General features: G+C 43.0%; 1 protein-coding gene across 5 annotated transcripts in view; it reads right to left on the bottom strand.

The window, feature by feature from the left end:
- LNX1 (ligand of numb-protein X 1) overlaps positions 1–22,856 on the bottom strand; it is a 75,759-nt gene extending 52,903 nt beyond the window's left edge. The window contains exons 1-2 of one of the 5 annotated variants that reach the window (XM_031553146.1): positions 22,684–22,856; positions 8,779–9,253 (exon numbers count right to left, since the gene is read on the bottom strand). In XM_031553146.1, coding sequence (XP_031409006.1) covers positions 8,779–9,143 — 365 coding nt within the window. In that variant the 5' untranslated portion in view covers positions 9,144–9,253; positions 22,684–22,856. Of the gene's footprint in view, positions 1–5,177; positions 5,820–8,778; positions 9,254–22,683 lie in introns of those variants that run through there. The other 4 variants (XM_010710201.3, XM_010710204.3, XM_019614878.2 and 1 more) reach the window with 4 other exon arrangements.
- Between the last annotated feature and the right edge of the window lie 2,675 nt (positions 22,857–25,531).

Raw genomic sequence — 25,531 nt, 5'->3', positions numbered from 1 at the left:
GATGTAGCTAGACAAATTCATACTGGTACCTCAACACCATGAGTCTGGACACAGCTTCTTCCATATTTTTAAGAACAACACAGCATGTTTGTAGACTATCCACATGGGCCCCTGTTCGGAGGCTCTCATTCTACATTTCATTAAATTTCAAGTTTTACTCTTCAATTTCAAGAGCCGTACACACGACCATTTGTTCTTCAAGTTGAAATTCTCACGTTAACTCCTCTGTCTGTCTGGCAATTATAGTCACAGTCAAAACGTATGATAGTTTGCAAGTTGCTTCCTAAATCTTTGCCACTGCTTACCCCTTTGAAGGTCATCAGTACAATGGGTGGATCTGCTATCCTTGAAGAGAGCAGAAATGGAAAGGGAGGCTGAGAGTGCCCGGTGCCCGCTGTTCACCTGCACTGTGCTATATGCTGGAGCTCAAGGGGAGTTAAATGCATCAATGAATGGGAACATCGGGGTTAAGAGCCTTCCCAAAGACCGTATCAGAGGTGGAAACTGAGGGGGCTGGTCAAGATGTCCAAGTTTGCCAAAGTTTGCCAACTTTGTCTCCATCCAGCTCCCTCTGTGAGGCTGCAGCACTGAAAGGAAAGCGACAGGCAGACCTCCATAAATGCATGTCTTTCTGCTGTAATTCATCTTAGTTCTGCTTTTCCTCAGAGGCACCCAGATCTACTACACTGGAAAGGATTCTTCACATTTCATCCACGTGTGCTTTGTTCTGCCTGTTTAATGCATATATTCCAGACATTTCATTTATATTTTCATTCAAGAATCTTTTCACTCACTTTAAGACTTCCATACCAACACTTTCAATTTTAATTAACCTCACAGCTTAACTCTGACACAGATTTCTATACACACAGTTTTGCCTCAAGTAAGGAGGTCAGCACGTGACTTTTGCAGTGGACTAACACACAAATGCTCCAGGCTTTCCAATTTTGCCCCAAATACCTCGCACGTCACACACTGCCCAGCCAGCCAAATTGTCCTGCTCTCCTTCACTTCCCAGGCACAGGCTTGAAGCCAGACCCACTTCTCCTCATCGAACTTTGCAGAGCTGTTGTGTGCAGAAGGATTTTCTAAGGTCAGCCCTTAAACGCTGCTCTGCCCATTTCTGTAAATTAAGGGTTGCTCTAACATCAAACCTGAGGATCCTTGAGGGGATTATCTGAATTGAAAACAATCCTCTAAAAGATACTATGATTTTCCACTCTTGTCTTTCTGTACAAAATTCCTCCTTCATCTAATAGCTTGAACTAAATTGTGCTTACCAAAAGCCAAACATGCCCAAGGACACTGGAAAACAGTTGGTGTTTGTGTCTCTCCTTCTTAAATCGAACAAAGAGAACAATTCAATTTTACTGGCTATTCCGGCCGAAGTGCTGTTTTGAAATCTAAGAGAGCCATTATCATATAAAAGTTATATGGGAAGCTCAATCACATTAATTTGGTGGAATTCCTTCGGCTGCTGCATATAAAACCACAGAGTAGCAAGACACAAAACAAATTTTTTTTTTGCTTGCAGGACTAGCAATTCAGGTGCGCCCTTTGCTCTAACAAACAATAGATTTAAAATAGAAGCCTTGATTTAAATTAGTGGGGTGCACTCAGCTGCTGGATTAACTTGCCTGCATCAAGCTGGGGCTGTTTAATCCCTGGAGGAAGGCCAGCGCAGCTGCCAGGGCTCCCTGGCACAGGAGTGATGCTGAGCATGCATGCTGCCCAGCAGACCTCAGTCAGTGGGGCCACGTGCCTGAGGGGATTAGGCTGGGCACAGCAACATGCTCCCCGTGTGTCCTCAGGGAGAAGGTGAGGTTACTCACTACCTGCTCTCTGCTCCCTCCATTTTATTTCTAAGTAAGTGAGCAGTTGAGGTCAAAGTTTAGAAAATCCTTCTATTGAGGAATACCCTGCAGCACAGGTCCTGTTTTAAAGTCATGTGGGTAAAAATAGAGGATGGTGTCTCTTGATATCAGCAGTGCTACTAGGTCCTCACTTGCAGAAGAACCTCCTACAGCTGCCTCTTCATCCTCATATAGTGCTTTTAAACTGGAGGAGTAACACATCACAGTTTCAAAGAATTCCTGGGCAAGTATTTGCTTTCTGAAGATATTTTAGACAAGAAAGAAGACCAGGTGTCTCCTGAGGCTTCTTTACAGAGACGTAAAGGAGAAGTGTGGACCCTGAGCAGTACCGCAGATCTGGAGGACCCCGCAGATCCTCAGGATGCCAAGAGCTATTGGGCTAGTGTGACTGCATTCCACCCCAGCTTCAGTGGGAGAGGAAAATGAGCAGGTTTCTCCTGACCTTCTGCTAGATGTTGCCATGGGCTTCCCTAGGCAGAAGCACCCTAGCTACCCCAAGACTGCTGATAACAACTTGGCAAAGAGCAAGAAGAACCAGAACATCATCTGTGCTGGGATATATGATAGGCACAAGGCAAGTACAACAGGCAGTGGCCAAGGAAGGGATTTTAGTGCTGGCAAGAGTGTCAGGGGATAAGCATACCTGTAACCTGTAAGAGAAAGCTAAAATTAGCAGCATTCCACAATGTCATTCAAAGTGCCACTGCAACACATGAACTCTTCTCTCTTTCCCACTGGTGTAGAAAACAGCAAAAGTCTGACACAGCTTTTTCCCAGCTTCATTTCTCCTATTCAACTCTCCTCAAATTGCCTTCTATTTCTTGAACATATTCCAGAGTCTTCATTTCCAGACAGGCTTTGGGCTATATTGTAGTTCCTATCCCCCAAACTACTCATTCTGCACTTCAGAAAGAAAAATGCCCTCAAACCAAAGTAAACCCCAGCAGCAGAGCACAAATAACCTACCCTTTGTTAGAACTAGGTAGAAGAGGGCTGTATGAATGGGAGGGTAGTGCAAATCCCAGCAACTTTACTCTGCCTCTCGCATAGTTGCTAGTGAAGATAGTCATGTCCTCATCTTCCCCATCTCTTCTCACAGCCCTGCTGCCATCTCCCCTGGCTGGTATCTCTGATGGCTGCTAGCCAGCCAAGTAATGAGTTCTGACCAAGGCCAGTATTTGTACTGGCCAGAAACCAAAGAGAGTGGGATAATGAAAAAAAGGCTTTCTTGCTTACTATGGTCTGGTTTCGAGACATGGGGAAAGCTGTTAGATAGGCTACACATACATGGTTAGGGCTTTTGGCTGCCTGTGGGGAAGGATTTACAGAGCTGCCCCCATGGGATTCAGGGCATATTAAAAGGAATGGGACAGCAAAGCAGTGTCCCCCAAGCACCAAGCTGTCCTGGGCACCGGTGCCCACACTGTCTCACTCATAAAACTTTGCATGGAATGCATCCTGCATGCAAGTGCCTAATCATCCAAAGAAACAGCCTTTAGATCATAATACCCATAGGTACTGATTAAATGGGTCTGGAAGCTTTGTTTCTCTTTCTGTTTCAACCACTGCTATTCAAGAGGACCCTGTGCTTGCCCCACAGACCACGACATCAGCGCCTTGGGCAGCATCCAGACACTGGGCCCATGTGGAAGAGGGGAAATTACCAAAAGGAGCTCAAACTGCCTGGCACCCTTTTGAGGTATGTCAGCCCCAGTAACATTGCAGCAAACACAGTCGTGGGTATGGGGCACATCCAAGGCTGGGCAGTACAGGGGATGTGCCACCTCCCATTGCTGACACCCCAAGATGCATGTCCAAGCTCACACTTGCTCCATTAAGACAGATTGCCTACATCCATGAGCTCAGTGTTCCTGTGGGTTAGAAGGCTATATAAACAAGTGCTGAACAGCTACCGTGCATCACAATCCTTTGTCCTGGGTGAGGCAGTGAACCTGAATTCCCCAAGAAAAGCAAGGAGGCTGTGAGCGCCTGTGCCCTGATTAATCTCATCAGCTTGTTTTCCTGGAAACTAGGCATCCCAGATGCCATTGTTTCCATTATGAGTGTTCATCTGCTCTGTTTTGAGCTTGATTGCCCCTGTAGACTGCTTGGCTTCACTGGTTTCTTTTATTTTTTTAATTAACATTTCTAACAAAACGCCAATTAATTGAAATGAGGGCATAGCTGCAACCCTCAAAACCAGGTCTGTTGAACATTTGAAAGCACCCATGGCATACAGAAATTCTGAGCAGTTGTACAAAGAGTGACTAAATTATTAATAGGTGCAGTGCATATGAGACAAGCATTTCAAATGGGGACTTTCTGCTTCAGAAAAGCATTGCTATTTTTGTGTTACAGCAGAGATGAAAATATTTGGAAATTTGTCTCATTGGTACTAACCACAACTGTTAATAAAACATTCCCACTGCAGGCACAATATTTCTGATTTATGAGCAGAATTAGTCATTTCATTCATTATCTCTAGAATATATAATATATTAAATCACAAATGAAACATCAGCATACTGACACATATTTATTTCTATTCTTAAAGGCCCTATTAACTAATGAAAAAACATTCAAGCACAGATTAAACTAGCATCATTTACAGATGATACCACATAGTATTCGCCTTATAGGTTGAAGAGATTAGCTATGGGGTTGCCTGGGATTCCTTTTTTAAGATATGAAGATATATGCATGGATTACAACATTTACATTTACATTCTAGAGAAAATAACATTCTGCTGTGGGCAAAAAAACAAATACTGGAAATTTCTTTCCTGGTCTCAAGTGAATTATTCCTGGTGAAAGGCTTCTCAGCCTTTTTTGCTCCAGGCATGCAGATTTACACACAGAGCATTATGCCTGTACACATGGCGAGCGCTCTACCAGGGTGCCCATCGCGATGTCCTCCTCTGCACCCAGTTCCCATGCAAAGATACTCATTGCATGTACAGAAGAGACTGAAATTTAGAAATGGAAAAACAACCAAACCCAACAACCACTGGAAAGGCTGGCACAGCAGAGCAAGTCGATAAGGAAAAAGCCTCTGTACGCCCTGGCTGCTTCCATGCTCAGGAAGCAGAAAGCAGTGGGGACGTATTGCTATTATTAGCCTGTGCGATGCAAAGCAGCCGGTTTGCAGCCTTGTTTCAGGCTATTGGCAAGATGTTGCCTCATTTTCTTCATGCAAACACACAGGCACAGACAGACAGACAGACCCCACAACGCTCATGTCCAGAACCTCCCGACCACTATGGTGAGACAGACAGACAGAACACGAGGACCGCGTGTACTCACAGCTCGGAGTACAGGAGGTGCAGGTTGCCCACATTGTCTATGTAGTTTGCAGGACTTAACCAGGGGAGGACCAGCAGCAGGAGAGCCTTCATTCCCAGCGCTGATGGCACCGCTGCCAGGTTTCCTCCTTCCCGCTTGCTGTGTGCGGGTGGGACACACAACGCAAAGCTTCGTGCTGGCCAAGCCCCTTCTAAGCCAGCCTTCCCATTTCAACGCAACGGTAGCACATTACGAATTGAGCTTAAATCCCATAAACGAGGCTACACTGCAAAATCATTGACCTGTAAGAGGATTATTCGATCTGACTCTCAGACGGGGAGTTGTGAGGGTTTAGGGACAGCACAGCGTGCTTGGCGAGACAGTGACTTATGCTGCAGAGCAGAGCGATGCTCAGGGAAGAGACCTGCCTCCTGCACGATTCAGAGTGGTTCTTCGCAGGCAGCTGGTAGGTTTACATCACTGCCCACCAGCAGATGGGTTACGAGCGAGCTGCATCACGGAAGGGTGTAGCCATCTGACAAGGGGGGAACGTGCCCCCCGTGGAGTTGGGAAGCAGGCGATAGCAGAAGACCACACCTTTTTAAAGTAAAACACTGCAAAGGATCACAGCCAACTGCTGCCTGTCTGCATCGCTGTCTGAATTCCCAAAATCCAGTCGGATGTCTCTGTGCAAACATAAATCATGTAGTAAATCAAGGACATCTCTCTTCTCTTTCTCTCTCTCTTTTTTCTTTTTTCTTTTTCCTTTTTTTTTTTTTTTCCCCAAGGGATGAAAGAGCAAACATTTTAAATAAGGTTGTTTTTAATGGTATACTCTGTGGTAACTCGTGCTTTAAAAAATTCAAGTTCTCTCTTCAATTACAAAGCATAAAACACAACAAACTCACCTTGCCCCCCCAGTGACCCCATCTCCAAGCAGGACAAACATGGATTGGTCCGAGACCAATTTGTGCAAGAAATACAAGGGCTGACAACTGCCCTGGTGACTCTCATAGAGTCTGATTTATTCCCTGGGAGCATAGAGTATGTTTAGTCAAGATTTTTTTCCTCAGCATCTGAGCCATTCTGTTCACTTGCATGAGTATTATAATTATTATCGTTATTACTTTTTCTATTATTATCATAATCAACAAAATCAGACACCTTTTCTACTGATTCATCAATGTTAAAGAGAACAGCATCTATTTTTCTGGGCATGCTGAAGCTGTGGCTGAAGAGCACAGTGCCCTTCTCCTCTCCAGCACCACAATGAGTTGGGAGTGGGGTGGCAAGGGTGAGTGCTGCATCTCTGCAGAGTCATGAAATGCCTTTGGTGATTATTAACAAATGCTGCATGTGGAAAACAATAAATGTTCTGCACAAGCTCTGCAAACACAATGTTTCAAAAGTCTCCTTTATGGGTCACACAGTTTCCTCTTAATTCTTCTCATGGGTGGGAAAGCCACTGAGGGCATGCCCCTGGGAAATCTTCAATTGGCTTACACTGTAAAAACCCGTGGATTTTAGAGAAACATCCAACAGCAAAGGTAATCTCTATCTTTTAAATACCTCTGCCCTCTGGTCTTAGGGAAACTTAACCATCCCGTTAAGGAAACAAATCATACTGCAAATGGAAAATACGGTTATTAGTGGGAGCAAAGAAGCCACACAGCTTGCGTAGCTTGACCTTGTATTGCACTGGGATGTGCACTAGGATGTGGAAGGCAGGGAGAACACTGCTCTTCCTCTCCAGCCCCTCTATGGGCTTTTGAAGCTGAGACTTGGCTGGGAGAGCCTGGTGTTGGGGAGGAGCTGCAGAAAGGCTGTGGGCATATGTTACTGACCGATTCCTTCTAGCTCTTACTGGGGTCAGGACAAGTGAGGAACTACAGCAGATAAAGAGCACAGTAATACAATCTGATAGAGGAAATTGTCAGCTACAAAACACTATTTTTCAACATAGTCACTGCCATTAGCTATGAATTTTCACCTGTGATGAAGAAAAGCCTGTGTATCACTCTGGTAAAACTCTGCACCAGTGGAGGTGATTTGTTGCTTCACAGCTGCTATGACAGTATCATTGTTGAAACATATCACCCACCTACTCACTGTACTCACATGCACTGTTTAGTCTCTATAAATTCAGCAACTTGATGAATGTCCATGGGTGCAATTTTTCCCTCATGGAGGAATTCAGTGACACGCATTTGCTCCATACGCATCTCCATAACAGATGCCACTTTGTCAGACTGCCCCTCTGCTGCCATCTGTCACATGGCAACAAAATGCAACAGAGCATTGGTGGGAAGGTTCAGCTTCTATTGCCATATCACCAACATCTGCCTCTGACATCATGGGCAAAGATAACGAAATAGGAGGCATTACTTTTAGAGCAGGTCTTGTATATAGCAAAAGGAAAGGGTATTTTTGCACTAGGGGCTGAAGATTTTATTGTTGCAATCTGTAGAGCAACATAATCTCTATGACAGCAGCTCACAGCAGACTGTCAGTCCCTTTACCTGCATCACTGCTGAAATCTATATTTTTGGTATGTCAGAGAATTACTAACCGGAGGCTGAAAACAGCAGATAATCCTGCAAATTTCTCTCTCTAGCAGCAAAAGCTCACCTTGTGGAGCATGGCTGGCAGCACCCCTTGCACCATCAGCCAGTTCCACAGTAAGTACCTTGAATAAATTCCTCTTAGGAATCCAAGTGCCTTAGGGAACGGTTTGTATTTGAATGTCAGGTCACAGAGCCACTGCCAGCTGCGGGGTTCCCTAGCACACTGCTCCAGCCCTCTGCTCATGCATTCTGTGATGCTGCTGGTACCAATGACCTGCAGTACAGATCAGGTTGGGAAAGAGGTGCTCTGACCATCAGTACTACCATGCCCACCCAGGAGCATGCTGGCCAACAGAGGCCTTCTGCCTATGTTTGCAGAGGAAGAAATCTGAACACTCCTGGGCAGAAATAGTAATGCTGAGGGCTACTCACCCTCAGTTCCCCCCCTGCAAAGGAAGTAACTGCTCCCTGGGGATGTCTTCCCCAAGCAAGGTGGTCCCAGCCACAGCAGCTATGACCAAGGCCACGGAGGCTGGGCTGCCCTCTGTGAGCCCCTATGTGTCATCAAGGGGCCAGTGTGCACCAGGAAGGAAAGAGCCCTCAGCTCCAAAGGCCAGCACCAAACTGGGATGTTTTCTGCTCTACTTCACATGTAGGTCATTTATAATTCAAAAATGGATTGAAGAAAGGGCAATTACAAAAGCCATAGTATGACTGAAATATTTATGATAGTTCAGCTTCCCAAAACTCACAGATCTCTCTGGATGACTAAATACACGCTTCCATTATGCATCTTACCACGAGGTATCTGCCCAGAACTGCTAATGATAGCATGAAGTACCTTAGGTGGATTTGATTCTAAAAAAGCCCATGAGACTTCATCAAATACTAACTCAGTTCTAACCTCATGATAGTATAGGTGCTCCCAGGGACTGAAATTGATAAATCATTCTTTACATTAGCAGTCTATTTAAAACAGTGTTAATTGTGATACTTCTCCATCTCCTTAAGGAAAAGACAGCGCAGTGAAAAAACCCACCACCTCAACAAAAACTTACTGGGTTTGGAAATGCTGTTCGAGGTGACCGCGTTGCACAACCTCTGAGCAGTGGTCTGTGAAAGGACAGCTAACCATTAGCTTGTCCAGGAGGTTATTCACCAGTATGCTGGACTTCCTGCAGTTCTGGAGAGCCACCAGCTTGCGGTCCATGGGGCAGAAATCTTTTTCCAAGAGGAAGTTCGTAAGGCAAGCAGCACAGAAGGTGTGACCACAGAGCGTGTCTAATGGCTGAAGCAAAGGTTGCAGGCAAATGTGGCAGATTAGATCATCATCTACTTCCTCAGTGTAGCTGTACAAGTGGTTTTCCTCCGGTAAATGTGCCTGGCCACAGGTGACACAGAGTGGTGGGGAGTTCTCCTCCATTTCTTCTTTCTGTCTTGTAATTGGAATCAATGCAATTCAAAAGAGGGCAGATGAAAGCACGCAACTTGGTTTCTATTTGCGAAAGCAGCAAGGCTTATGTGCCATCAGATCTGTGGGGAAGGAAGCAAAAAAATTATCCTCTGTATTGCGTTCTCTGAATTTATTTATGGTATGCACCTGGATATAAAGTACTCCAGCAGTTTTTAGGGAAGGATTGCATCTTTGTGATGGCAGGTTAAGACAAAGAAGAAAAATCAGGTTGTGAACTCCAGCGACTTTTTTGCTTCTAAGTTTAGCTCAGCTGACACAATTACTCTCACTGTAAAGAAAGATATCAAAATAGAGGGAATACTACAGAAATTTAACGGTCAAACACCTTAGGTTAGCATACAACTACATCTCGAGTCATCCGACATTTTTAATAGTGATTACATTACTTCTGTTGGAAAAGCAGCACCACGCATAGGCAAATCTTGCAATACATGTGCAGAGACACAGGTAAGGAGAATGGTCACCGCCCGAGTCACCTGTATGGTGCTGGAAGGAAAGGCAGCAAGTTGAGCCCACACTATGCACACAGCTACAGGGAGGGCTGCCTGGAACTTAGAGCCTGGGACCTCCAGATCATCCTTTGCCATAGCAGTGGTTCATCTGTCCAATTTTCAAAACCAGTGAACAAAAATGAAGCCTATTCCCTTATAACTAGTGTTAGAATCCCAAATCAAGTTATAACTCCAACCAAAGCACCTGCCTGCTGGTATTTCAGGGATGTAAACACTGTGGGTGGCAGCAAAACCGAACAGTAATTTGTAGCTTTTACTTGATGAACCCTGACTGCTTGTTGGAACACTTACGTCTCATTACATCTATGCTTATTTTGATCCATCTCTTTGAAAATAAACATGAAGATATAAAATATGCAATGGCCTAATTACTACTCTTGCTTGAAAATGTAAATCTTATTTGCTGCTCAGCCATAGCACTGTGCTCTTTCTTCCAGCTTGACTTAATTTGCTGAGACAACTTGTCAGCTTCAGACACCCACGTTTGAGGGTAAATGAGGAAAAGAATATATAAAAAAAAAAAAATCTGAGTATGACAGAGCACATTTTCATTTAAAATAAAAACAAGCCTTATTTTTATGCAAAGCTCTTAGGCTCTAAACCTGAGAAATTAGATTTCAACATGGCAGGCGTTTTCTGACATATAGGTAAAATTATAGCCCTACTAACTCTATCCAGATGCTTGAACATCAAACATTCACTTCAATGCTTTGTTAGATCCTATTCTTATGCAGCTATTACGCTAAGTGTATAATAACATTTTTGCTTGCAAGACTAAGCTCTGCATATGCTCTGCCTCCTGATTAGCAGTGAATTCATTTGAATTAAAATGATCCCCTACATGAATTTTTTAATAGAATATTTAATATACTCTGTAGAGCAGCAAATTTCCCCTTTGTAAAAATATTTATCAGAATTTTGTGTACATGTCTTTGAGAAGAATTGCGCAGGAAAAAAAACTGCTGTCTGAAACTAGGAATTAAATCAGTATTAGTTGGCTCTATTAAAGTGACATACAGCAAAATGAAACAAGAAAAAGACAGAAGATATCATTCTAGTGTACTGACAACCCCAGCTAAGAAAGAAGACACTGAGATACTCTGGAAGTAGCAAGGCAGTCACCAAAAAAAAAAAAAAAAAAAAAAATCCACTGAAAAACTTGTAGCACACCCATGCCAACAGGAATATGAATAAAAATAACAAATAAATAACAAGAACATCACGGTAACTTGAATAATACAGCACTATTATTTTTATTCCAGTCTTGGTAGGATCATTCAAAGATACTTTTCCCATAGAATATGACTTGTACATGTGCTGAATGGAGCACTTTATAGTGATAGTTTAAGGAATCTCTGAAAGCAGACACATGCTGAGCACACCAGTCTGCACTGATCACACCCAGGTCCTGGGGGTCACATCCAGCTGCTGATGCTGAGCTGGGGCAGTTTGGGTCCCCCGGGTGACTCCTGTTAGGCAGCTCTCAGCCAGCTTCTCCACAGAGCGGGGTGACTGCATGCTGGTCTGCATAGCTTTGATCTGCTAGCAGCTGCATTTCGCAGAACGAGGGGAGAGTGTTCACTGATGTCAGCAACGCTCACTTATGTAGAGGTTCAGAATGGTCTGAACAGATACGGAATTAGACACACACTGTGTCTATTCCTAACAATCCTGTAGTTAAAATGGCTGAGAAATTGGGCAGGGGTCAGCTGCCTAAGGAAAAGTAAGGGATCTGATAGCTGCCACTTTACATCTAGTGATCTTGAGTGATGAGGGCATCCACTGAAATATTCAGGGTACTAAGGGCATGTAGCAAGCTGAAATAAATCTCATTTAGATAAAATACACAATTTGAAATATATGTAAGCTACCTTATAACAAGCCTAGTGTGTTCGTTCTGGAAAAGCAATGGCAAATGCACTGCTTCTTAGCATCTCCCACTGGTGAAGCCACACCTCACTACAAGAAAGTTTTAGTTTTGAGCTCCTTACTACAAGAAAGATTGGATATTAGGAAAAAATTCTCAGAAAGAATGGTGATGCTTTGGAACAGGCTGCCCAGAGAGGTGGTGGAGTCACTGTCCAGGTGACAGTGGAGGTATTTAAGGAAAGGTAGATGTAGTACTTAGGGACACGTTTTAGTATTAGTATTGGTAGTAGGTAGACAGTTAGCAAAATGATCTTATTTCCAACCTTAACAATTCAATGATTAGAGGTTATCATGACTATCAAAGAAATAAGTATAAGAATTCAGCTGCAAAATTTCTGCCCTGTACTATGTCCTAAAATTTTCCAGACTCTCCTGGTCACAATAGAGACTCTCTATGGGCCCAGTATGCTAATAATGTGTTGCTAATAAGAAAGAGTGAGTGTGGGAAACTCTAGCTGAATTTACAGTGTCTACATAAATTACAAATACTTGCTGCAGTGCAGAGAATCAGAACCATCCATGTTCATTAATAACAGGCACTGAACTTTTAGGAGGACTCAAATCTTCTAGCCTGTATGATTTAGAAATATTAGAGTAGACTATAACTATATAACTTATTTTCCAATCTGGAAAAAAAAAAAAAAAAAATACTATCAGCCTCTTCTGGCTCATCTGGTCAGTGGTCACCCACTATGAACCTTCTTAAATTACTGGACACAAGCAATGAAATAACCACTACAAGTCTTTGGAAGGTAGTTATACCATCAAAAGAGTTAGCATAGAGGGTGCTGAATTGAGTTTGTGACACAGATTTAGCCAGAGGCAGAAGTTCTTTGCAGTATTTGCAGTCATTTTTATTTTAATCATTTATGCATTGTCATAACAGCTATATAATTAATTTCACGTCCTTTTAGGAAGCCTTAAGCTTTGGTGTTCAGCAGTTCTTCTTGGGCAACATAAAAGAGAGAGAAAAGAGGATTTAAATTTGATCTGCTGATCTTGCATTAATATCAGTATCTAAGCACACTTTGATCAAGAAACTCTGTACATGCAGATGGTGCATCATAGCAAAAGGAAAAAGGCAATTATTACCTGGCTGAAAGTGTCCTCCTCGAGGCAAGGGAAAGGAAGGAGGGAAGGAGGAGAAGGGAAGGGAGGAGAAATCCTGCTTCCATCTGCAGTTGGTGTCCACGCCTTTGCCTTCCGCAAGGCAAGGGCATCACCTCAACTCAGAGAGAGTTGTGTGTGCTGGGGCTGCACAGGTGGTCCATTGTCCACATGATAAAAGTAAGCAAGATAGAGCCTGAATGAGAACACCTCCAGCACCTGGCTGGCCACCTTGTCAAACATTAACTAGGAGCTGGAGGGGCTGCAGGGGAACAGCATATGAACAGAATGAGTAGCCAGGGTTGAAAGAGAAAGAACTGGGTGGTGAAAGGCAGTCAGGAAGTAGATAACAGTGGGAGGAATCAACAGGCACCTGAAGACCAAAGAAAAACTGAGGCAGAGCCTGGAAGGGCAGCAACCAGCTCACATCTGCAATGATGAAAGGCAAGACAGTGAGCAGGGGCATTGCAAAGCAGAAGTCAGCTGTACAACAGATAGAGGAGTTTATCTGAAACAAGATGGTTTGGGAATAGCAAAATCCTCAGACTCATGGGAATAGAAAATGGTTTCTGAATGATATAGTGTGTACATAAATAACACATTTTATTAATGTTCCTGCTCTATTGCACTCTGTGCACATGCATCACAAATACTCTATCCACTGCTTAAAAGAGGCTGCCTTTTTGTGCCCTGTCCCTCCATCACATAGCACTGTGGGAGGCAGAGGTGCTGCCAGCAGCTTCCCTGCCCTGGTTATTTGGACTACAATTACGACACTGTGCCACTGTCTTTCCCCAGAGCAAGGTGTTGCCTGCTACAGGCAGAGTGCAGTCTGGCCATGGGATTGTTCTATACACCTAAAGGGACACTGCTCCATGACATTACTCTGACAGAGGTGCTCTCCCCTTGCCTTCCTCTGCCATACTAGCTGTGAACATGCCACAAATGACAAAGGAAAGCACCTCCTTTTCTTAATCCTCAGCCTGTTCTGCTGAGAGCCAGGAGATGGACTTCTTGCTTCCCAATGTTGCAAAGGAGCCTCATGAAATTACTGGGAGACTTTGCACCTTAGCCTGCATAGAGTTAACTCTTTCATGACTCCTCAGCCCAGCAGTTGAGTTGGGCAGGATGAGAGCTGTGGGCATTGTCCCCATCTAGTGGTTCACCCACACCAGGATGTCAGCTGGGAGCGAGCTGAAAGATCCCTTCACTCCAGCAGAAGCTCAGAGCCCCCAGGCTGAGAGTGGTTGTCTCAGTAGAGCCCAGCACTAGCTGCCTCAGTGAGAATCCAGGTTGCAAAATCATTCAATATTTAGAGTTCTATAATCAGGCCTCAGGTTTGAATGTTCATATAAAACTCTTTGCCTTTAATTAGGGAAATTGTAATGCTGGTTTAATTCATTATCTTTCATCAAAATATCCTTCTTACTAGCAGGCCTCCTAGTCACTGTATTTTGTGCCGCTAATTGCATCTACTTGACTGAAGCTCTTTATGGGCTACAATGACTTTCCTGATAAAGGTAGTACTTATATTGGAGGCCATTGGGCAGCCTTTTGTTTCAAAATACTAGATAACGGTTTTGGAAGACGTCAACAACGACCCATATTGCAGTAATACACATTGTATAGCATCATTCATGCAAAGACACAATTCACAATCCAGAGATCTGGATAAAGAATACTGTATAATAACTGGCACTAACCTTGGGTCAGTTTGGTGAATCAGCCTTCCTGGATTTTAGACTTTGTCATAGAAAGTCTATAAACCATTTAGGTGCATAAAAAGCTTATCTTAATGTCTTAGGACCAGCTTTTGTCCCGCATGTAACTATCTCTTTCTCTTTTTTTCCCCCCCAATTCCTTATTTTAAGATCCGTTATACCAATAACAGTGTCACAGGATTTTTCCTCTGCTTGACTTGTAATCAGTAGTAGACCATCTTTAGTGGAGATCTGCAGTGGTCAAACAAGAGATGTAAACCCCCAGGTAAAACGTCAGTAGCTAGAGACAAGTCAGAGATATCTGCTAAATCAATATTTCTGATAAGAATTTAGGATTCTAAGCAAGACTGCTATAGAATTCTATTATTCTATTAGCAGAGTTGGCTCTTAGAGGAAAATACTTGTAATTAAAAGTTCAGCATATCAGCACAGTCCGTCTCTAGGACAACCAACAGGAGATACAAAACCTCTCTTCTGCCTGGCCCCAGCTCTCAGACTGTTGATTTTTCAAAGTTATTATTAGTCAAAAACTCCTTCTCAGAGCTTATAAGAATCAAAGTGCTTTGCAGCCCCTAGTGATGAAAAACATTTCCACTGAATACGAAAATCCGTCAGTACTGTGCAGAAGGTGAATAACCCCAACTTTTCAAGTTGTGGCTCAAGCTGTGAAACCTAACAGAAATGTCATAGTGTGCTGCACGCACAATAACTTTAAAAACTAGAACCAGATTGTTTGAAAAGACTGTTTTCTCTGTGGCTCATGCTGGAATTTACAGAATCAACCAGTGTTGGAAAAAAGTTTTTTTTCTGTTGTGAAATTATGTATCTGAAACTTCTGTTTGGAATGTATGGAAATACGTCCTGCCTTTTCATCTGTCTGTCTCTCGCACACCCACACAAACATTAATTGCTCTCTCTGACGATTTCATGGCTACAAAACTTTACTCAGCATGTTGAAATGAGAAATTCCTGCCCAGAAGTAGTTTAAGGATATTAAGAACAGCTGGATGAGATTTAACCAAAAAGAGCATTTGAATAAGGCAGTACATGTTGGCAGGCTAACCTTCCCACACTTACAAGAAACACATCCTATGAGTGAGCTTACCTTAGCAGAAGGTAGTACGAAAGAGACTTGTTGCTAGCATGCCTCAAGCAGTCAAGCACTATGCTGGTGGAGGTAATAATTCCAGCTTCTTGCTTTTTCTGAAGCTTGATAAACTCAGGCTTGGATCAACCCTTTATAGCAGAACCACAGGCTCAGACTCCACACACAAAGGAGAGAGCTGCAGCAAAACAGACAGGCAGTGGCTAACTGCTTCTCCAGCACACACGTTCTACCTCCTCAAAGGAAGTCAATCATCTGGCCAAAGCAAGACAGTGCGAGCAATTATGATTGACTCTTAAATGCTTCCTAAACATGTGCTCATCCTAATTGACACAATAAATGCCATCGGCATTTCACATACTGAATTATAAAATTGTACGGCTAGTTATGTAACAAAAGGTGCGTTACCTCTCTGATTCGGCTGATTGCTCCAGCTGACTTCAACAAGACAGACAGCCTCAGAGGCCTGCTGTTAGACATCTGACCTCATGACAAAAGTGCATTTTGTGGCTGAAAAACCACATACCCCAGCTGTCTTTACCCAGGAGCTGGTAGCAGAGCTGTAGCAAGCAGTTGGTACAAGGATCCACGTAAACTGCAGGAAGGTGCTCATTCCTGGTCCCTGCTCCAGATGCATCTGCTGTTGGGGACAGAGATGCAATGGGGACATGCATCTGTCCATGCTCCTCCTTTGCATCAGGTTGAGGATATGTGTATCCACAGACCCTCTGGAGCTACAGGGGGCTCTAGCCTCAAGCCCCACGATCCAGACAGCGCAGCCCCTGGCATATATGGACCCATGCAAGTACACCATGACAGGGAGACAAAGAGTCTTGCAAATGCAGAGTAAAGTGCAAAATGTGTTTTGTTTCATGTATCTTTTGTATTTCTGTACCTTCTTCATGAATTTGGTGTTAAGGCCATGATGTCAATTGATGTTAACTCCATGGGGAATTACACTACTAATACTCTGTTTCCCATACATATTAAATTATCACCATTGTCACAAGGCTTGCTAAGTGACTGGGTAGCAAAGAGAAAAATAGTGTGTTCCAACAAAATGAAAGGCTACATAATGAACCTAAATCACACTGGATATCAGAGAAAACAAAAAGGACAAGGGAATTATACATATCCAGTCTTCATGGAAAAACAATGCTAGAGTTACATCATATTAGAAAAGCCACAGGGAAATAGTGGTCACTAATTCTTCCACCTACAGAACCCTTGATATGTAATCTAAAAACCTTGCTCTCTTTCCCTTCCTCTTTCATCTTCCACGCCTTACTGTGCATGGCAACCCTGACACTGTGAAGGTCCATACCTACGACAGGGGTACCTTCCTAAGCAAAAAGATTTCCTCCTAGGCATGCCTCTTCTGGCTTTCTAACCAGCTAACACTCTTTTTGCTATGTCCCCAAGGCCAAATGTTCCTATCCACTCTGAAAAGAACAAGATGGCTGTTCCTGCATCATGCTCCCTTCAGCCATTCTCCAGGTTGCCTAGCTTAAAGAACATGGTAAACCTCTCAGTGACCCAGGCACGTTGGATAAAGAAGACCCTCAGGGTGACTGCAAGCTACTGCCACTGTGTAAGGGGCTGAGAGATAAGGGGCATAAAATCATAGAATAGCTTAGCTTGGAAAGGGCCTTAAAGATCACCCAGACCCCTGCTATGGACAAAGCTGCCACCCATCAGATCAGGCTGCCCAGGGCCTCATCCAGCCTCCAGGGATGGGGCATCCACAGCTTCTCTGTGCAGCCTGTGCCAGTGCCTACTACCCTCTGAGTTAATAAAAATTACCTAACATCTAATCTAAATTTCTCCTCTTTTAATTTAAAGCCATTTCAAGAAAACTTGCTTGTCCTGATTAAACTGTTTTGCTTCCCACACTCTGAAAATGATGGATCTTTAGACATCAGGTAAGATTTGTACTTGAATTCTCAATCTACAGGACCAAAAGCAGTTATGAGAAATATAAAGTCAAACATAACACATAAAAGGCTTTGAAGTAGCTTTTATCCCTTTCATAGCACCAAATCTATTGCATTTTTGTAGTGATATTCATTTTGGTAACAATGAAGAATGATTTGCCAGACTCATTCATGGCTTTATGATATTGGAAAAACTCAGCCAAAACTCAATGAGAGCTAGAACACCAGCATAGGGGGACATCTGCTTACATTGATGCTATCTCACTTGAAGCACTCATCAGGGAAGATTCTAAGTGGTGCGTACACGTCTACGCATGCCAGAGAGGGTGACTTCTTCAAAAACCAATGTGGCTTAGCCCCATCTTCAAACCATCCAGCAAGTTTTCCTGGGAGGACTTCCCCCAGCCCTTCCTCCCACACAGCCACAGCACCTTTGCATGTGACCATGAAATAATATTTAATAACAATAAAGTGCTGAACAGATGATAGATAACCCTACTATTAGCTTATTATAAAGTAAGCACTGCTTTAATTACACAGTGCCTTTAGAGCTGCTCCTCTTATCCAGAAGTCTCTTAATGCTTTACAAACTACTTAATGAGTTCTCACAACACCCTGTGGGAACCTTTTTTAGGATTAGCCCACAGCGTGGCTGAGTGAGCAGGGCTGCTCCAATGCGGGAGCAGCCCTGCAATGTGGCTGCTCCCACATTGCAGGGCTGTGCCCCCATGGGGCTGACACCCAACTTCTCTTGTTGTGAAGGGGGCCACAGGGGTGGTCTTAGATGTGACCTGAGGGAAAACCCTCAGGTTTGTCAGTGGGCTGCATCCTTTACTTTATGAACATGCACCTGGAAGGATTTAATCTTCTATGTCTTAATTCTGCTTACACTGCATTTAACTATGTCTATTTATGTTTATAATTTAAGTTAAAAGTTTGTAAATTTCTATAACTTAAATTATGTATCTTACTGCTTTTTTTTTATTTTTTTTTTTTTTAACCTTCTTTTCACACACAAACCTAAAAAAATCTAACTAGAAAAATCGTTCCTATTAAAAAAAACTGTACAAATCAATGGCACTCTGCCCTTTGTACTAACTTAATCCAAAAGCACTCCCTGCCACCCACTCTTGGCATGGCCATTCCAGGGCCCAACCACATGCAGGGACTTGCAAAAGGGAGGGCACAATATCAGGCAGGTTGGTCAGCAAGTGTATTTCAGCAACTTCAGAGTAACACAGCCCACAGAAAGCCTCCTAAATAATGGGCAGGCATGCAGTATGCAGCCAGAAAGAGAAATTTCAGGGACTGAGAGGAAGAAGTTCAGATGAGCTTGTGAGCTCTTGCAATGCTGAATTTCACATTTAAAAATAATACACTGCTTGAAAGGGGGAAAACCTGCTGAGGAGGCTGAACCCAGCGCCCAGTGACGGTGGTCTGTTTTCTAGTCCTAACACAGTTTGCTTTTTGGGTCTTGAACAAATAGTGTATTATCTTTCAGTCAGTTATCTCTCATATTAAATAGTAATGACAATTCCCATAAATATCTGATGATAGAGCCTGCTCCTCCTCTGGGAGCAAGCTGTGCACTACAGCTTATAGCTGACTTCCATATAGAAAGGACTGGGGAAACAAGAAGTATTCGTGCAGTAGGAGCAGCTCTGTCCAGCTCTCTTGAGTCACAATAATGACTAAGATCTCTGTTCAACAAGAGTATCAGTGAATAAAGTTTGTTTATGACAGTGACTGGGCTCTCAGCTTCCATCACGTCCTCCAGAGCCTACTTCTGCCTCATCTGCTCAGTGCTGGGAAGAAGCAACCCTGCATATAGTACTACTCATAGGTCTCGAGTCATCACTGCTTTAACTGGAGCTTTGTGGAAACTCTGACTTAAGGTCCACGCTAATTAACACACGTGCTGCTGATAGTCTTATAACATTCTCTTTGAAATGAAGAGGCTCACAAAGGTTTTATCAGCCAGGACACAAGAGCAGCACTAGTTGGAGAAGACTGCTAATTCTGCAGCTGAATTATCATCTGCATCCAGAACCAGTTTGATGGGTGTGAGATTATGTGTGCGCTTACTTCTGTGATGAGAAACCCATTAGGAATTACGTGCTCAAGCTGTCCTGCTTCCTGCCAGCGGGCACCACGTGCTCAGATGTGATCTGCTGCATGCACACAGGGGAATTTTGTCTGATTTGAACTTCTTCCTACAAGCTGTAGCTTGTAAGAGTCTTTCCAATCCTTTTTACTTGGATCAAGACTACAATGTTTTTCTAAACAGCAGTAATACAATTAGCTTACTCCTTAGGCTGAAACTATGAAGAAAAAAAAATAAATCAAAGCTATGCTACAAGTTGCTTTCCAACAGGAAGCTCTACTTGCAAAATCCTGTGTGAACTGGTGCCATCAGATATACAGCACAAAGAACTGCAAGCAGAAATAATTTCTGAATGGGAACAGCAAACAAAACAACAGCATCACCCATATTTTTTTTTAACATCATAGTATCTCAGCAGTACTGAGATTTTTGTAGGTATTTGTAGGAAAGAAAAGTGAACTAGAATTATATCCAATAACAGACCAAAATTAACCTGCATTCTGAAATGCATTTTCTGAAAAATGCATTAGTCCAGGCAGACAAGTAGCTGCCACCTGTTAGTAAGGAGTTGTTGGTGCATGCAAACTATCATTTTATTAATGCTTTTTGTTTTGAGGAGAATGGTAAAGGTGTATTAAAGTAAAACTGAAGGATGAAGGAGAGTGCTGCCAGGGGCTGCTGAACAGGTAGGAAGTCTCAGGGCATTTAGCTCATTGATTTCCTTGTCAAGCAATAATTGATGCTTATTGAGAGGAACAGCAGCAGCATGCAGTCAGAGGCAGTTGCACCTGACCTAAGCTGCCTATGAATCATTCCCTGGACATTTAATGAAGGAGAAACTTTCTGCTTCCGAGTTAAATTCCCTCAAATCATAGGTCATTGCACAAATCCTTTCTTAAACACACAACTTGAGCCTCTGGGGGAAAGCCTGGGGAAAGTCAGTCATTGCACCTCCCAGCTTCTAGGAGCAAAAATACCAGTGGAAGAATTGCCTTTGCATCTCAAGCAAGTGCAAAACCAGCAATATTACATGACACAAGTGTCTGTCCATTTTAGCTAGAGGTGGAATACATTAAATCCTCGCTCAAGCTTTGGCCACAGAGACAACCCCCCAAAATAAGTTGCAGCCTCTGCCTGCCCCAGGCCAAGCTACAGAGCTGAGGGCTCCAGAAATACCTGGCTGGAGCCCTTCAGCAGCCAGACTGGAGGAGACTGCATCTGGAAAGACTTCAGAGATTCACCTTCCTGCTGGAAACAATACTGCCCAATTTCCTGGTCTGCAGCAAAATGAGGCTAATCTGTCATCTCATTCTGCGTGCAAGATTTATTTGCAATTTACTAAAGAAAAGTTATTCTGGGGGAAGATGCCAGCTCCTTCAAACCTCTTCCAGAAGACAAATCAATTTCTTCTTGTGATAGACAATTGCAGTCTAGAGCCAGTGGCATTCTGTCTTCCAAGTCTGTGCTACAATGAAGTCCTGGTGCAGTTAATGCTCAAACACACAGGTTTGGAACATCCTTCCAAAAAGCAGAAGTCTCATAAGGGACAGGAAGACACTTGTACAGGATCACAGAAAAGAAAAAGTAATTAGAAGTAGGAGGATGAGTATTTTCAGGTGGCAAGAAAAAGATAATGAAGAGTGAAGATTTCCCAGACTGATTCAATTTATATTTTTGGAAAATATACATGGCCTCTGAGCTTTGGGTGGAAGAGTATAAAATAGTAAATTAGTAACAGATTGCTTCGTTGAGAAGAGTTCTCAGTCTCAGAAAAGTGGATTGGAGAACTGAGAATACCACTCCTTGCAATCTTTCCAAACGCCTGATGGCAAATCCTAGTCTTTTTTTTTTTTTTTTTTAATAATTTCTGTACTTTACTGACAACAGGAGACAATAAATTGTACTGCTTTGATAACATAGCGAAGACACCTTGTTTTTTTTGCATGTCACTGAATGAACAAACAATAAGAAGTTTGGAGGGTGTAACAAACAGATTATGTGCTCTAATCTATTTCTGTAAGAGACTGTGAAGAAACAGCCTCATCATATAGTTAGCAGAACATTCACCTACAGTATTCTATTCCTGCCTTTCCTGCTGTTGGCTGAACCCCATTCTTGTGTCAGGCATATGGGAAAAGCGTGAATTACAACTCTAATGTGAGCACTTTCTCTGAGTTATGTTTTTCCTTGGTAGATGTCTAAGTATCCAGCAACTTAATGCAAGCAGTTCATCTGTATTAATTAAAAACACTCAAAATATGCTTAACTTTAAACTTGTGAGGTACTTTAAGTATCTCCCTCAGGGTACGAGGATGTTTGTGCATCTTCACAGCAGTCCTGACCTCTGCATTGCCATGTTTGTACATGGACCTTGTTAGGACAAATATGATCAGGCTCATCCGTACGCATGAAACTTTTGTGAGTATATGAAATCTTACATGTACTCACAGTTTTGCAACCATTGCACATACCAGTACTGAATGAAAACAGAACTCATTAAGAACTGGGTATAAATAAGTAGAGGAGAATGTGAGCAGAAGATCACAAATAAAGCTTTCCTTCTCTCACCTCAGCTGCATTTATATGCTTAAACTGCATGGTTCTACAAGACTTTTGGGGTTTTAACTCTTGAGAGATAAGATTCCAGAAGCTGAAACACTAAGCTAAAGCCTCTGCAGTGAAACTGGCACATTTCCACAGGTAATTGGTTAGATCCGACATTCTTGTTGAAGACAGAGATTTTCCTAGCAAAATGAAGACAACACATCTAACTAAGAGGTAATGAATGAAGCACAGCATTCTTGCACCCTAGCGAGGTAGTAAGCAGCATTCAAACACAGCAACTTCATCTCATCCCTGCATCGGATTATAGGGGGACCAAACCATTGATTTTATCATAAGGAATACCTCTGCCTTGCTATGCAGCACTTCCTAGGACACAGGCTGAAATTCTGATCCTTTCCCCACTGCCCTAAATGGGAACTGTTTGTTTTGCCTGCGTATTTCCTTTCCTGATTGCTTCTCTGGACCAAATGGTAGGTTGTAAGTGAGAATATCAGTAAAAAAAGAATGCAAACCTTGAAACTCACATCTGGCCTTGCTGTGCCTGGTGCTGGCTGCTGGCAGAGTCCCAGTGGTGCATAGTCACTGCAGTTTGGCAGTAGGACCCCATCCCTGCAGGAGAGCAGCCATCAGCTGTGTCTCACAGGGCAGCCTACAGCAGGTCAGGAGGCAAAATAAAAGTTGAAGTGCATACACCTGAGCAATTCAAGGTTTAGAGAACCACACCCCCCAGTTATTTTTCCTGCAGGCAACATGAGCATGTGCAGGCTGCTTAGACAACAATGTAACTTGAAGCTTTGGCTTTTATTTCCGGCATATGCCAAAGTCCATTTTCAGTTTGGCTTTGCTTTGTGTTTCCTTTCTTCTTTCAGCCTTACAATCAGATTGAACTTGGACCAGAAAACTTCTTAAGAGCTGGTTTAAAACAAAACACTTGTCTTGGCTTTCCCCTGGAGCAGGAGGATGAGTCCTGTGAGCTCTGAGGCAGGGCCCATCTCAGTGCTTTGCCAGCTACAACTCCACCTCGTTCCTACACACCTGGGGTGGTCAGCTGGGGAGCAGGGAACCATGTCAGAGCAATTTGAGAACTAGGGTATCAGCTGCTAGAAATACAAACTCTGGTAATTATCTGAACATCAGGAAATAAAGACTACTTTAAGTCCTCTTAACCAGTGATTTCCAAGGGAAAAACCAATGGAGGAAGGGATAAGATGTGCAGATACCTGAGCTGAGTGTGAATTGCAATTATGATGGCAGTGGTATCAAAATGCTCTTCCATTCAAAAAGTAACTCTAGTGGAGGAAAAGAAACCCTGATGCTTCAGCTACATGTATCACTAGCAAACGCAATGACTTAAACAAACATGAGCATTTTCCCTTACGGAAAGAAGCAAGAAAACTTTGGAGACAGATTTGGAGGCATACGCTGAAAACAGCCAGGAGAAAGCCCCCAGCCTCCCATATAAATATCTATAGCTAACAGGTCTTGGCCTCCAATTCATTCCATGCAAATTTATTTCCCTTCAAATATTTTAAAAGCATACTTGCTACTGGTGATTATAAAATCCCTTGCTAAATACTTAAGAAATCATCAAGAGTTGTATGCTGGTAGGACCTCACAAGACAGTCATGCTCTCAGCCTTGTTTGTGGCAGCCTTTGCTTTCATGCCCATCACAGCACCTCTGCCCTAAGCTGCTCAAGGAGATGCAGAAGGGGTCTACCAATGGTGCTTGATACATTACCACCCAAAGCCCATGCTGGAGTTTGGTCACTGCTCTGCTCCTGCAATGGGTACAATATGGAGAGAGACAACCTGCATGGGATCTAGGTTTCCACAGAAGTCGTGAGGCCAGATATGCAAGCCTCAGACATTAGCTACCTGTAATATTGAGCCATGCATACTAATAAGCTTTTAAAGAACACACTTAAGCTGTAGAAGCTGAAACGTTAACAAGTACATCCCTACAGAGCAAAGCTTGTGCTTAAATCCTTCCTCACAGGGGAGGTCTCTTCAGGCTGATTGCCTCAATCAGGAAGCCCAGAGCCCTGCTGTTGCAGGTGACCACATCAGTCACTCCCAGTTGCAGACTTCATTTCCATTTAGAAACTAGCCAAGTTTTCACCCCCCTCCCACTGCTGGGATGCTTTTGTAAGTTTCCAGACTAAGGGCCAGTTCAAACTCATTTGTTCTCATGCCAGCACTGTTGGATTGCTCTAATAGCCTTTCTCATCTCACAACTTGTATTCCTATTTCCATTCTCAAACTCTGAGACTCTGCTCAGAAGAATGGCTCTCTACTTTCTTGCTTGCCCAAACAGCCATTTTAGGCACCCATTCCTCTCTAAAGTCATACTCTAGAGTAGAGTTTTATATTAGTACTTCCTTCTACTTCCCAAGCAAACTGTTTCCCCAGAAGGTGACTTCATTGGTTCTGAACCTAGCAGCTGAGGAACTATATCCTTCAATGGAACATCCTCTGCTAAAACTGTTTCACCCTCTAGGGTGGTACTCAAAAGGATCTCTTTTCACCTGCAGCTCATTTACTCCATTATTTACAGATTCCCTCATTTGCCTACAGCTAAAGAATCTATTGATAGATTTCTTCATCAACAGCATAAAAAGGTGGGAGTATTTCCTACTATGATTCATTCTTTTGCATTGAAATGACAGTAGTATCTTGTAGATCTGTCTGGGTTCATAAACTTCTGATTTCCTGGTATAGCTTTATATGCTGCAGAAGTCAAATGTTTCGCTTAGTTTAATTTTAAAACCAATCTGAATAGCTTGTCTCAGCCTATGCCAAATGGGTGTAAAAACAGGCCTTTTAAACTGCAGATAGTCTAGGCTTCACTACTGAAAGTATTTCCAGGAGGACAACATGTCATAAACTCCATTGTATTAGGCCTTATTTATTCTTATTTATGTCAGTTAAGTGATTTCAGCATATGCTGCATCTTACTGGCAGTACATGTTGTGCAAGCGTGCACTGGAAAATTGTAATAATCAAATATTAGATAATAATACTGTAATGGATACCGTGTGTGTCAGGCTCTGAAAATGTCACTGTTTCCTCCAGACATGCCATCCTTCACTGATATTGCCTTCTGAAGCTCCATGAGGTCAGAGAAAATGGGGCATGCAGGCTGCTGCTCAATCCTCTTCCAGCCCTTGCCCTTGGCCAGCCAGCAGTTGGTTTGCAAACAGGAAATACAAGACCAATCTTCAGCACGTTATGTTCCTGACCCCACAAAAGGGCTGAGCTGCACGGTCTCTTTCAAATGCACAAGAAATCTCCAGTGCTGTTCAGCGTCTCTTCAATATTCCTGCAGTGACAAAATAAACCCTTATTCTGTCTGCCATGTA

This window comes from Meleagris gallopavo, chromosome 4 (assembly GCF_000146605.3).
Source record: "Meleagris gallopavo isolate NT-WF06-2002-E0010 breed Aviagen turkey brand Nicholas breeding stock chromosome 4, Turkey_5.1, whole genome shotgun sequence".
NCBI lineage: Eukaryota > Metazoa > Chordata > Aves > Galliformes > Phasianidae > Meleagris > Meleagris gallopavo.
The sequence above is the reverse complement of the archived record's forward strand: the minus strand, read 5'-3'. Positions and strand labels throughout refer to the sequence as shown.